This window comes from Hyaena hyaena, unplaced genomic scaffold, assembly GCF_003009895.1.
Source record: "Hyaena hyaena isolate Hyena2069 unplaced genomic scaffold, ASM300989v1 scaffold_187, whole genome shotgun sequence".
NCBI lineage: Eukaryota > Metazoa > Chordata > Mammalia > Carnivora > Hyaenidae > Hyaena > Hyaena hyaena.
The window spans coordinates 641,069-654,040 of NW_024080820.1; the positions used below are offsets into that span (position 1 = coordinate 641,069).

The 12,972-nt window shown below is 34.0% G+C and overlaps 1 protein-coding gene across 3 annotated transcripts in view; it reads right to left on the bottom strand.

Moving 5' to 3' along the window:
* The window catches only part of NFXL1 (nuclear transcription factor, X-box binding like 1), a 74,559-nt gene that overhangs the window by 16,226 nt on the left and 45,361 nt on the right, over positions 1 to 12,972 (bottom strand). For all 3 annotated transcript variants that reach the window (XM_039241116.1, XM_039241117.1, XM_039241115.1), the window contains exons 18-19: positions 7,831 to 7,997; positions 2,991 to 3,060 (exon numbers count right to left, since the gene is read on the bottom strand). In XM_039241116.1, the coding sequence (XP_039097047.1) occupies positions 2,991 to 3,060; positions 7,831 to 7,997 (237 nt within the window). The remainder of the gene's footprint in view (positions 1 to 2,990; positions 3,061 to 7,830; positions 7,998 to 12,972) is intronic.

Consider the following 12,972-nt stretch of genomic DNA (forward strand, 5'->3'; position numbering starts at 1 on the left):
AAAATCAGATGTCTAAGGATGTGTTATCTTAAAAGACAGTGTATATTCTAAAAGAGCTGAAAAGCAGTTCCAAAGGAAGCTGACCAAAATGTATAATATATAGACTGTTTCTTCATTATAGACTTCACACCAGAAACCTGAGGTTTTTCTAAAACATCCAACCTTCACCCTCATTTAAAGCAGGGATGGCCTACTCTTTCCACTCAATGTGGGATGTTTTTCTTCTACTAAGCCCCTAACATCATTCTGCTAACATCTGCATATGTCATATCCAACGCCTTACCAATAACCAATACTGTCTATTTCAAAATGTTCCATTTTAGGGGCGCCTGGGTGGCTTAGTCGGTTAAGCGTCCGACTTTCGCTTAGGTCATGATCTCGCGGTTCGTGGGTTTGAGCCCCGCGTCGGGCTCTGTGCTGACAGCCAGCTCAGAGCCTGGAGCCTGTTTCAGAGTCTGTGACTCCCTCTCTCTCTTACCCTCCCCTGCTCACGCTCTCTCTCTCTCTCAGAAATAAATAAAACATTAAAAAAAAAACAAACTTTCAAAATGTTCCATTTTAATCCCAACAATTAAAAAAGCTCTTTAAAAATAATTAAGGAAAGCTTGCAAAGCAATAGTGTATGTGGATAAATAACCATATCATCATCGCTATAGCAAGCACATATATAGCACTTACCATATACTAAGACATTTACAAGTTATTAACTCAACACTCAGCACTCAGAAGTATTTCTCTACCATTTTATACATAAACAATTCAAGTTACAGAGACATTAAATAATTTTCCCAAGCAAAAAGTAAAAAAAGCTTGCATGGAAATGATAAAACCAAATTCAGAAATAAATTTTAAAAGCAGAATTGTATATGTGGGGCACGGTTTAAAGGTATAGTTCTTCATGGTATCTTTATATTTTCTTTTAGTTAAATTCAAACTAGTCCAGAAGACAGAGAGTGTATATCCAGAAGGATATGCCTATACCACTCCCACAGTTCAGTTTCATTCACATTCAACAAATGCTTACCAACTGCCTAATGCATACAAACAGGGAACAAAAAGACTGGATACAAGGACAAATATGACATAGTCCCTGCTCCCAAGAAACCCAGAGTATGGGGAGAGGAAGAGACAGTGAACAGGAATCTGTCAGTCCATCAGAATTGATCATAATCCTATACCTTAACTCTGAGTACAGGATTCTACTGCAGATACAAAGTGACACAGTTCTTGGTTGATCCCAAGTATGACTTGATTTTATAGCTTAGTGGGTCTCAGAACTGTGGTGCCAGACCAACAATATCACTAGTACATATAAGCTTATTAGAAATGCAAATTCTTGGGCCATTAATCCAGACTCCAAAAATCAGAAACTGTGGGGCACAGCCCATTAATTTGTTTCAAGAACCCTTTGAACGGACTGTTTGAAAAGTACTGCAGTAGCCTTACCAATGTTAAGAGGCCACAAACTAGAGTAAGTTCTATTAGATACCTGTCCACTCCTAGACTGTTTGAAACTATAACGGCCACTTGGATTATTCCCAAACAAAGGCTGTATTTTTCAAGAGAGCCCAGGGAGACTCTGGCAATACTAGGGCCTCTAGAATGATCTAGAACACAAAAAATCATGAGCATGGAAAACAAATTTTTAAGTAAACAGTGACTACTCATCTAGTCCCACCAAATGTGACAACAGTCTCACAAATGAATCATAGCCAAGGAAATGTTAAACTGCAAATTAGCAATCCCTAAATTTAATTTTGTTATTTCTAAATACAATCTCATACCAAGTTACTGAGTCAGATTAAAAATAAAACATTTTCAACCACTTATTACCTGGAATCTGAATTTGGACAGAAGATTTATTTTAAAAAGGAAAAACTCAGGATTTGAAGAATTCAGAAAATTAAATTTGAAATATCCCAATATCCTTAGTTTCGCTTATATGACAAAGACAGGGTAATTAAAATAATCACTTCTTGCTTGAAATGTTTCCTTGTTTATAATTTCATGTAACTTTTAAAATAAACAGGTTCAATTTCCAATGGTTCTTAAACAGAAATCCGTAAAAAGCATCCAGTTTTAGTTAAAAGGAAATATTGTTAACAAAAGGGCATGTCATGCATTAATTTCTGTTTTTACTTAGTCAAAGAGAATGACTACTATATTTGTCATTAAGGCTTTGTTGTCATCTCTCCCTGACTGCAAAAAGGATGAGAAACAGGTAAGTACATAAAGACACAGAATTAAAATAAAAGTGGTACTATTAATATATCTGTAAGTCAAAGGGATTCCTTTATAAATGTCCAACCAAATCAAATAACTATCACTGCCCTACCTCCAACAACAAAAAAAGGGAAAACTCTGACTTTTAAGTTAACCAACTGTAGCTGGACCACTTTCGTTTCTCAAATTGTCACCAAGAAAAATCACTGGTGGCTCTTTACCTTTATACTCTGAACAGTTTGGATACAATGCAAATTCAAGCATCAGAATCTTTAAAAACATAACTTTACATATAAGTGCCTTATGTTAATTAATTCAAGATAACAACGAACTTTAAAGTTCATACATACACCACACACACACACACACACACACACACACTCACAAATCTGCTTTTTAAATAACTTACTATGGATTTACTGTCTAACAGCCTATGACTCACACAGTTCTTATCTATTTAATATTTTAAGGAAGGGTAAAGCATTCGGTCAATACTTTATCATATAAAGTATATAAGCTATTTTTAAAACTACTCTTAAAAAAAAAAAACCTTCCAAGGGTCATCCTTAGTGCTGATACCCCCAACATTTCATAGAGACGTGCATCCAACAGTTAGTATGTATTACATTTTTACACACATCCACCACATCTTTCTTTCTGGACCCGCAGGTGCAGAAAAGACATGAAATAAGACCAAACAAGGAGACAGAAAATCCAAGAGAAACAATGCCAAAGAAATACAACTCAAAAGGTTCTTTAAAGCTTACCTCTTTAGGACACTGATTTTTGCAACAACTAAGGAGATTCTTTTCATTTATATCAGCAGAGGTTATTTTTCTAAAAATAAAAGAGGAAATTTTGATGCCAAAGCAAAGTCCATTTTATAACAATTTCTCTAAAAATAATTCACAATTTCAAACATATCCATAAAATTACCTTATTTCATTTTTCTCTTGAAAACTATTTTGTGTATCATCTATAATAATTATCTCCAAATTACTTCCCTGGTCTGACAACTGAAACAGTCCTGTACTTTATCTACAACCAACAAATCAAATGGCGAAAAGGCAATCACTGCAAATAGGAAGTATAAAACATACACAAAATATGAGCTCTTTAATAGTTCCTGCTATTATCTTTCCCTGTTGATCGATCAATCATTATATTATCATATAATTATCATCTTCCTAACATTTCTATGAAAGATCAAAAACTAATGGTTCAATATATTACTTAACAATTGATACTGAGAAAATGCTCACCCAGATTTCTTTTTTAAGTTTTTATTTAAATTCCAATTAGTTAACATAAATTGTAATATTAGTTTCAAGTGCACAATATAGTGATTCAATACTTCCATACAATAACACCCAGAGCTCATCACAACAAGTAACCCCTTGATCCCCATCACCTATTTAACCCATTCCCCCACCCACCTCCCCTCTGGTAACCATCAGTTTGTTCTCTGTAGTTAAGAGTTTGTTTCTTGATTTGCCTCCCTCTCTTTTTTCCCCCCTTTGCTTCCTTGTTTGTTTCTTAAAGAGAAAAAAACAAACAAAAAACCAAAAAGAAACCTACTTCATATTGAAGAATTTAGTAAGCTTGTTTTAGGAAAGCTTTTAAAGTTGTTTTGGTAAGCTATCTATTAATATTCAAAATTGATTCATTTTAGATTCAATCATTTTAGAGCAATCTCTGTGCTTTTATATTTGACTTGGTGGGTAATTCGGGAAAAGTCAAACACCAAGGAATAGTAACTACGTTCTAATAAAGTTGAATAAACCACAACAGACATTGCATGAGTCAGTAACTAGTGACACTCTTAAAATCCCTACCATATGAATCTTATTTTCTTTTCCCATTACCTTTCCTCTCCTTTTTATTCTTTCTTTTCCTGCTTCTCCTATTTCCCTTTCAGTAGACCTAATTGTCAAAATATACCATGAATTTAGCCTACTAATGTCAAAGCTATTATCTTCAATATATGTATCAAATTAGTATAAACGTAGTCTAAAATAACATGCATTTTTCTTAGCAAAATTCACTTAATAATTACACTTAAAAACTTCTGGCTCTACCAAAAGTGGTACATTTTCATTCTTACATGCATGGCACTCACTTCTGAACTTAAGAATATCATTTTGGGGGCACCTGGGTGACTTAGTCGGTTAAGTGTCCGACTTTCGCTTAGGTCATGATCTCGCGGTCCGTGGGTTCGAGCCCCGCGTCGGGGCTCTGTGCTGACTGCCAGCCCAGAGCCTGGAGCCTATTTCAGAGTCTGTGTCTCCCTCTCTTTCTGACCCTCCCCTGCTCACGCTGTCTCTCTCTCTCTCTCTCTCTCCTAGAAATAAATAAAAATATTTTTTAAAAAACTTTAAAAAAAAAAGAATATCATTTTGTTCCAGTCACTTTATAATTAGTAATAAACTAATTTTTCAATACCTGTCAATCTTTTGTCTTTGTCTTTTGAATTCTAACAGGTATGCGGTCGTACCTCATTGTGATTTTAAGTTCTTATTTAAATTCCAATTGGTGTATATAGAAATGCAACAGATTTCTGTACGTTGATTTTATATCTTATAACTTTACTGAATTTGTGTATCAGTTCTAGCAGTTTTTTGGTGGGCTCTTTCAGGTTTTTATATAGTATCATGTCATGGTGAAAGTTTTGCTTCTTCCTTGCCAGTTTGGATGCCTTTTATTTCTTTCTGTTGTGTGGCTAGGACTTCCATTACTATGTTAAATAATAGTAGTGAGAGTGGACATCCCTGTCTTATTCCTGACCATAAAGGAAAAGCTCTGTTTTTCCCCACTGAGGATAATATTAGCTATGGTGTTTTTACCTATGGCCTTTGCCATTTTGAGGTATGTTCCCTCTAAATCTACTTTGTTGGGGTATTTATCATGAATGGATATTCTACTGTGTAAAATGCTTTTTCTGTATCTATTGAAAGGATCATATGGTTCATATCGTTTCTTTTATTAATGTGGCGTATCACATTGATTTGTGAATACTGAGCCATGCTTGCAACCCAGGAATAAATCCCACTTGATGGTGGTGAATAATTTTTTTAATGCACTGTTGGATTTAGTTTGCTAGTATTTTATTGAGAATTTCTGCATCCATGTTCATTAGGGATATTGGCCTATAGTTCTCTTTTTTAGCAGTATCTTGTTTTGGTAACAAGGTAATGCTGGCCGCACAGAATGAATTTGCAAGTTTTCCTTCCTTTTCTATTTCTCTGAATAGTTTGAGAACAGTTATTAACTCTTCTCTAAATGTTTAGTAGAATACGACTGTGAACCATCTGGTCATGGACTTTTGTTTGTTGGGAGTTGGATTACTGATTCAATTCCTCTGCTGGCTACCAGTGTGTTCAAGCTTTTCATTTCTTTTTGTTTTCAGCTTAGGTAGTTTATATGTTTCTAGGAATTTATCTATTTCTTCTAGGTTGTCAAATTTGTTGGCATAGAGGGGCACCTGTGGCTCAGCTGGTTAAGCATCTAGCTCTTGGTTTCAGCACAGGGCACGATCTCACAGTTCATGAGTTTGAGCCCTGCGCAGGGCTCCATGCTGACGGTGTGGAGCCTGCAGAGTTCTCTCTCCATCTCTCTCTGCCCCTTCCCTCACCCCCTTCAAAATAAATAAACTTTAAAAAAATTTATTGGCATATAATTTTTCATAACTTTCACTTATAATTGTTTGTATTCCTGTGGTATTGGTTGTTATCTATCCTCTCATTTGTGATTTTATTTATTGGAGTCCTTTGTCTTTTCTTTATGGTAAGTCTGGCTTGATGTTTATCAATTTTATTAATTTTTTCAAATGATCAGCTCCTGGTTTCACTGATCTGTTCTACTGTTTTTCTAGTTTCTATACCGTTTATTTCTGCTCTAATCTTTATTACTTCCTTTCTTCTGCTGGCTTTGGGTTTGGTTTGGTATTCATTTACTAGCTCCTTTAGGTATAAGGTTAGGTTGTATATTTGATATTTTTCTTGCTTCTTGAGGTAGGTGTATATTGCTTTATACTACCCTCTTAGGACCACTTTTGCTGCATCCCAAAGGTTTTGGACCATTGTCATTTTCATTTGTTTCCATGTAATTTTTTATTTCTTGTCTGATTTCCTGGTTGACCGGTTCACTGTTTAGTAGCATGTTGTTTAACCCCCATGTATTTGTAATCTTTCCAAATTTTTTCTTGTAGTTGACTTCTAGTTGCATAGTGTTGTAGTCAGAAAAAGTCCATGGTGAGGCTTAATCTTTTGGCATTTGTTGAGGCCTCTTTTGTGACCTCAATAGATCCAGAATGTGTGGACCTATTCTGGAGAATGTTCTATGCACACTTGAAAAGAATGTGTATTCTGCTGAAAATCATACACTTTAAGTATGTATTCAAGGAACTCCAAATAACTGTAGTAATGGAAGCCAACTCAATCAAAATATATCCATCCACACATCCCCCCCCAAAATCATTCGGCTCATTAATCATAAAATGATTAGTGCTCTAGATCAGAGCACTAACTAAAAGGAAAAAACTTTAAAAAGTGCCCAAAAACCAAGGAGCCAATCTTGGAAAGCCACCACTCTGGACAAGAAGGTAAAAAGGTACAGTCACCCTTTAGAGACTATGTGACAAAGGGAAAAAGCGAGAAAGGGAAATTTAGACCCAACAAGACCAAAGAAAACCTCCTTTCTTCAGTATCACTAATTACTAAAGCAAAATTGCACTCTTCAGTCTCCAAACAAAACTTCTAAAGCTAAAATTATATTTTATTCTTAAAATTTCAACAAAATAATTTTAATATATAAAAAGAATAAAGTTTAACTCTTCCAATTTAACAAAACATGAGTCTAGAGTATAAATAACAAAAGCAGATTTAGAATATTATCAACAGGAATTTTTCAAAAGTATTTATGTTCAAAAAATGAAAAACAAAGTCATATTCCCAAATTTAACTTGAGTCAAATACACTTACACACAGCCCACTTTACAAATTTGGGTGATATGGAGCTGAACAAGTTAGATAAATTATGTTAGACTGTGATTAAGTAAGGGAAAAAAATGGTAATTTTTCCCCTCCACATAATTGATAAGCAAAAATATGCATTTTACTAAGTGTGCATGTTTTTAAGTAAAGGAAATAAAGAAGTCATAGCGTCATATGGCATATGCCGTAACAGCTCCATTTGTAATAAACAAAAGTCTAGAATTTAAAGATTATGCCTTAGTAGCTATGTGTACATCAAATGTTGATCCAACAAAATTCTAGTTTGGCATGGTTACTTGAGCAATCTGCTCTAGGATATTTCTTTTTTTTTTTTTTTTCTTAAGCAGTGATTGAGGAAACATTTTTCCTTAAAAAATCTTATACAGAATTCCCAAATGGAAAAAGCAGAATTTCCCTTGAAACCAGGATTAAGTATCAAGAAGGTGAAGTATTCTACATTTTCTTCAGGTTTCTACTGGAAAATCTAGGCTTCTGGTATCTATGTGCAACACTGAATAATGATTCCTAAAGTATACTGTATAGAGTTCTGAATTACAAAGAGATACTGGTTAAAATAATTAATTATAATAAAACAATACTTGTTCAGTCCACTTACCTACATTCCACATAGAGGCTTGTGATCTTGCAGTGACATTTTATTCTAAGCATCTGAACACAAGGAGGACATTCTCCAGGGTGACATGGCAAAACACATGGATGGGGACAACCCAGAGGTCGTGATTTAGAGCACCCTTCTTCACACTGAAGGCATTCTGGGCCAGCCTGATGGGCAATAAGGAGATAAATCATCTAAGAACAGAAGTCTAACATTTCTGTATATTTAAACTACAAAATTCACATATCTCATTAAAAGAAAGTACTTTTACACCTCTTGGGAATACAGTTAATAAAATGGTACATGCTTTCACTCTTTTAAAATTATTCAAAATGAAAAAAATATATATTCAAAATGAAGAATAGCAAAATTATCACTGTCACCACTATTCACAAAGACTGTTATGTCTGCAAACTTCATTAAATCAAATTGCCTCATCTGAAATTGTACTTGATTGCATGACGGATTCCTACTAAAAATGTAAATTACTTCCTAAAGAATAGTTTGTAGCAGATAAATTATCAATTCATTTCTGCCCAACATGCACAATCACCATCAAACTAAAGAAATCAACACCTTGTTAATACATAAATAATAATTCCCAAAGCATTCAATGTTCTGGATATACCAATCTCATCTAGTCAAAGAGAAACATAGAGAGGGGAATATAAAAAAAAAAATATACTTGAATGTAACTCAAAAAGGTACCTCTCTCCTCTAGTAATTTAATAATTTAACTATCATCTATCTATTAAAGAAGGTTAAAAATTGTTATTACAAAATAGTATTTATTTTCACATGTCATACAGGAGATAAAATAAGAGAGTTATAGACATGGATAGTGCCCTAAAGCTTAAAAATGTTTTCATCATTCCTAAGTAGAGCCATAAGTACAATAGGGTTATTACGTCAATAAAAATCTAAGCTACTTTTAACATACATAATTAAAAGAAAAAGTGTCAATTATGAAACATTCTTCTATAAATAATTTCTATTTTTTAATTTAAAAAGCATATTAATTTATTCACACTTATTCAGCATTATGTACCAGGAATCATTTACACGCTGGGAATATGCAAAATGAGAGAGATCCTTGACCTAAGAAACTTAAATTTAAGTGGGGAAGATAAATACTCTGAAAAAAGATAAAGCAGGATAAGAGATAGTAATAGGAGAAACATGAAGAAATTTCTGTTCATATTTAAACAGAAGTTAAGTTAGAAAAGAGAGAAAGCCATAAGAATATAGAGTTCCGGGCGGAGGGTTGTGGGGGGGCGGGGGGGATAAGTGTAAAAGCTCTGACAAAGAGCCAACTTGGAATACTCAAGAAATAACAAGACCAAAAGTAGAAGGGAGCAAGTGAGTGATGAGTAGAAAGGGAGGAAACGTAGTCAGAAGTTAGATCTATAACGATAAGCCTTATTAGGCTATCATAAGGCCATTTGGATTTTATCCTAGGAGTAACTGAAAGCTACTGATGGGTTTTGAGCAGGGAGATGACACATGACTTACATTTTGTTTTATGACTTACATTTTTAAAAGATGAATTTGGCTAATGCAGTAAGACCAAAGTGGGAGTAGACAGGCTGGCTGGGAAAATACTGCAGAAATCTAGGAAAGAGGTGATGGTGGCTTGGATGAGAAGATTAGTGGTAGAGGTTATAAGAAACAAGTCAGATTCAGGTTTCTACTTTGAAGACAAACCTAACTAGATTTGTTGTGAGACAAGGAAATGAAGTTAGGAAAGAAATGAAGCAATGTTCCTGTCTTTGGTCTACAGAATGGGGTAAAACTGATAATACAACTTCCTGAAATTGGAAAGACTGGAAAAAGAGAAGCACTGAATCTCAAAATATGCAAACATAACCAAAGATGACACACACAGTCAATTTCATTTGTTTCTTCCTGGCTATGTGGCACATCTGCGATAATCTTTCATTTAAATAAACAGAAGACCATACTGGGCTGGGAGTTCATATCAGGTAGTATCAGGGATACTACCTTCTTATTACCACTCTTTTGGTTATGTGATCACAAACAAGTCACTTGACAACCCTCAGTTTCCCTATCTGCAAAAGAAGAATTATACTGATGATATGAGGCTCCTTTCTTCCAATTATGAAAAAAAAACAAAACACTGAACCTACACTTGCTAAGCTATCTTCCTGGATCACTTCCAATATCAAGTTCTATCTTCCAGAAGAATCTACCTTAATTCAGAAATACAGCAAGCCTGGCTGTCAAATATCTTACCCAGTTCTCATTTAAAAGAGGGAAGACAGGAACTTTAGCCCAGGGAGCAATATTGGGATAATCCACAATAATTCCCCAATTAGTCATTATCATCCTTTTTAAATGAGTTTTTCCTGATTCATCTGGCGTCTAGAAATCTACAGAGGATAGCAATCCTAATTATAAGCAAGGAGATGGTGAGAAGGCAGAATAAACATGTGGGTTATTATTACAAATTGGAAAATGAATCTTGAGAAGTAAAACTCTTTTTTCCCCATTTTATATTTGACATTCTGTAAATTTAAGGTGTTCCAACATTTATATACTATGATTATCATCATAGCAATAAGTAGACCCTCTATCACATTATAGAATTATCCTTTGTTTTTAATGGCTCAAATAATTAAGTTCCAATCTCTTAGAAAGTCTGATGATTATAAAACTTTTTTTTTAATCAACAAAACATGACACATCATACACACTTGCCTTTAGCAAGTGTGATTCTCAAACATTTTTGTACATGATCAATCACTTGGCAATCGTTAAAATGCTGAGGAACGACCTGAGATTTTGTATTTCCAACAAGATTGGTGATGCCAATGCTTCTAGTCTGCAGACAATACTCTGCATGGCAAGCATCTATCATATACATAAGTGTATAAGAAATGTATTATGCACCGATATATTTTTTCTTTTTCATTTATTTTTAGTACAGATTTCCCCCAAAGACTATTCTCATTATTTCTTCTTCTTTCTTCCTTCTTTCTTCCTTCTTCTTCTTCTTCCTTCTTCTTCTTCCTCTTCCCCTCTTCCTTCCCCTCCTCTTCCTCCTTCTTTTCTTTCTCCTTCTTGTGTGTTTTTGAGGTTTTATTTTTTATGTTACTACATAAAAATCACTATGGAAAGTATTCTTGGAGAGTATGTTTTCTTCAAGTAGAAGAAACTAAAATGCTCATCACTTTTTCTTTCAGTCACTCTAAAAATTATTTGTGTCCAGGTTTGCTTGGGAAATACACTCACTTCAATTGTCATCAATCTCACACCTTTCCCCAGTTAACCACAGTTCCACTCACTCCAGCCGCTGAATTAGACAATACAGATATATTTGTGGCTAACTATAGCAATCAGAGCCACAGCCTATTAGAATAGCTTTGATTGGACTGAGAGATCTACAGGCAAGGCCAGGGAAAGAGACCAGAACAGACATAAGAAAAAGACTTTTGATTCAAGTCAATTCAATAAACGCTTTTTAAATACTTGCTATCTTGTAAGCTCTGTGCTACAACTCAAGGTAGAAACTGAATTAACAATTCCTGAACCATCTGGGTCAAGAGAGACATACAAGGAGATCATCTCCAGTGGGAGATGAGATGTTACAATAAGGAATTAATTTTAAAGAGTTTATGAAATATTTCATTTTTAATATACAAATTAGAAGATTGCAAGGTTATCCCCTTGTAGAATTTAATTTTCATTCATGTTCACTGTAGTAGCCTTCTTTGAGTGGGAGATAAAGATGAACTTGTAGCTAAATTGAGAAGGACTGCACCTAAGTTATAACCTACATTTTACCACAGCCACTGCCCACGAAGCAGTGCTAGGATAATCCAAGTTAATTCCCAATCAGTGTCATATCAGCTCTTAAAATAAGTTCTTCCAACTCATTTGATGTTTTGGAAATCCATTAAGCAGCTATACTCTGACTAGTTAAAGGGATTTTCAATTATTTTATTTATGTTGTAAGATTTCGTAATTCCACTATCCTTTTCATTTTATCGTGAGTACATTTTTATTAAGGATCAAAGTACAGATCAATGAAGAAATTATAAGCAATGTATTTACATATATGTCTACACATGAGCAAGAATGATACTATGGACATTTATATTATCAGGCTTTACAACCACCAAATCAAAGACAAAGAAAAAAACAACAATGCAAGTGAATTTTTCAATAACATACAATTCATATTAATAATTTAAACATTTGCAAATCTAATGTTATTTAATAAAATGAATCTTAAAATCTTTGGCTTATTTCTCATTACACACACTTTCTAATAATATGATTCCCTATAGAATGGACGTCTATGAAAAAACATTATTTTTAAAATATGTAATGTTTTATATAGCAAAAGTTTATTTTTTATTCATATATCATATTAAATGCAGGCTGGCAGGGGACTCTGGCAAATCAATGATTCTAGGATACTGGGTGATGGGGAGTCTCCTAGCTTTTAACCGTATTACAAGAGATACCTCCTCCATCACAGAAACAGAGAAAGAATGGTTAATGATAAATTTCTCTATTCCTGGGGTTAAAAACATTTTATTCATATTTTATTGGCCAGAACTTTTCACATGGCCTAGGAAATTCAGAGCAGGACACTATCTGTATCTCTGTTTTAACAGGAATCTTGTATTTTTTATTGCTATTGAAAATGATCTTGCTGGGTTTTTTATTTGTACTTGTTTATGAATTTAAATATTTTAAAATAAAATTTAATAGGGGCACCTGAGTGGCTCAGGTGAGTGTGTGACTCCTGATTTCAGCTTAGATCATGATCTAGGGTGGTAGAATCAAGGCCTGCATCGGGCTCCATGATGAGCATGGAGACTGCTTAAGATTCTTTCTCTCCCCCTCTGTCCTTCTCCCTGGTTCACATTCTCTCTCACTCTAAACATATGTATATTTATATATATTTCTGTTTCATATTATTTATACATTATATATATATAATTTTATTAGCTACATTTATTTTTCCTTGTAAAATGGCAATTTTTAGAGATCTTTCAACGTTGACTTCTTATATGATTTGTAAAATGCTTTTAGTGAACTTCACACACACACACATCCTAAATCTGTGATGGTATTTATTTCCAACAAAAGATTTCAAATTTATTAAAATTG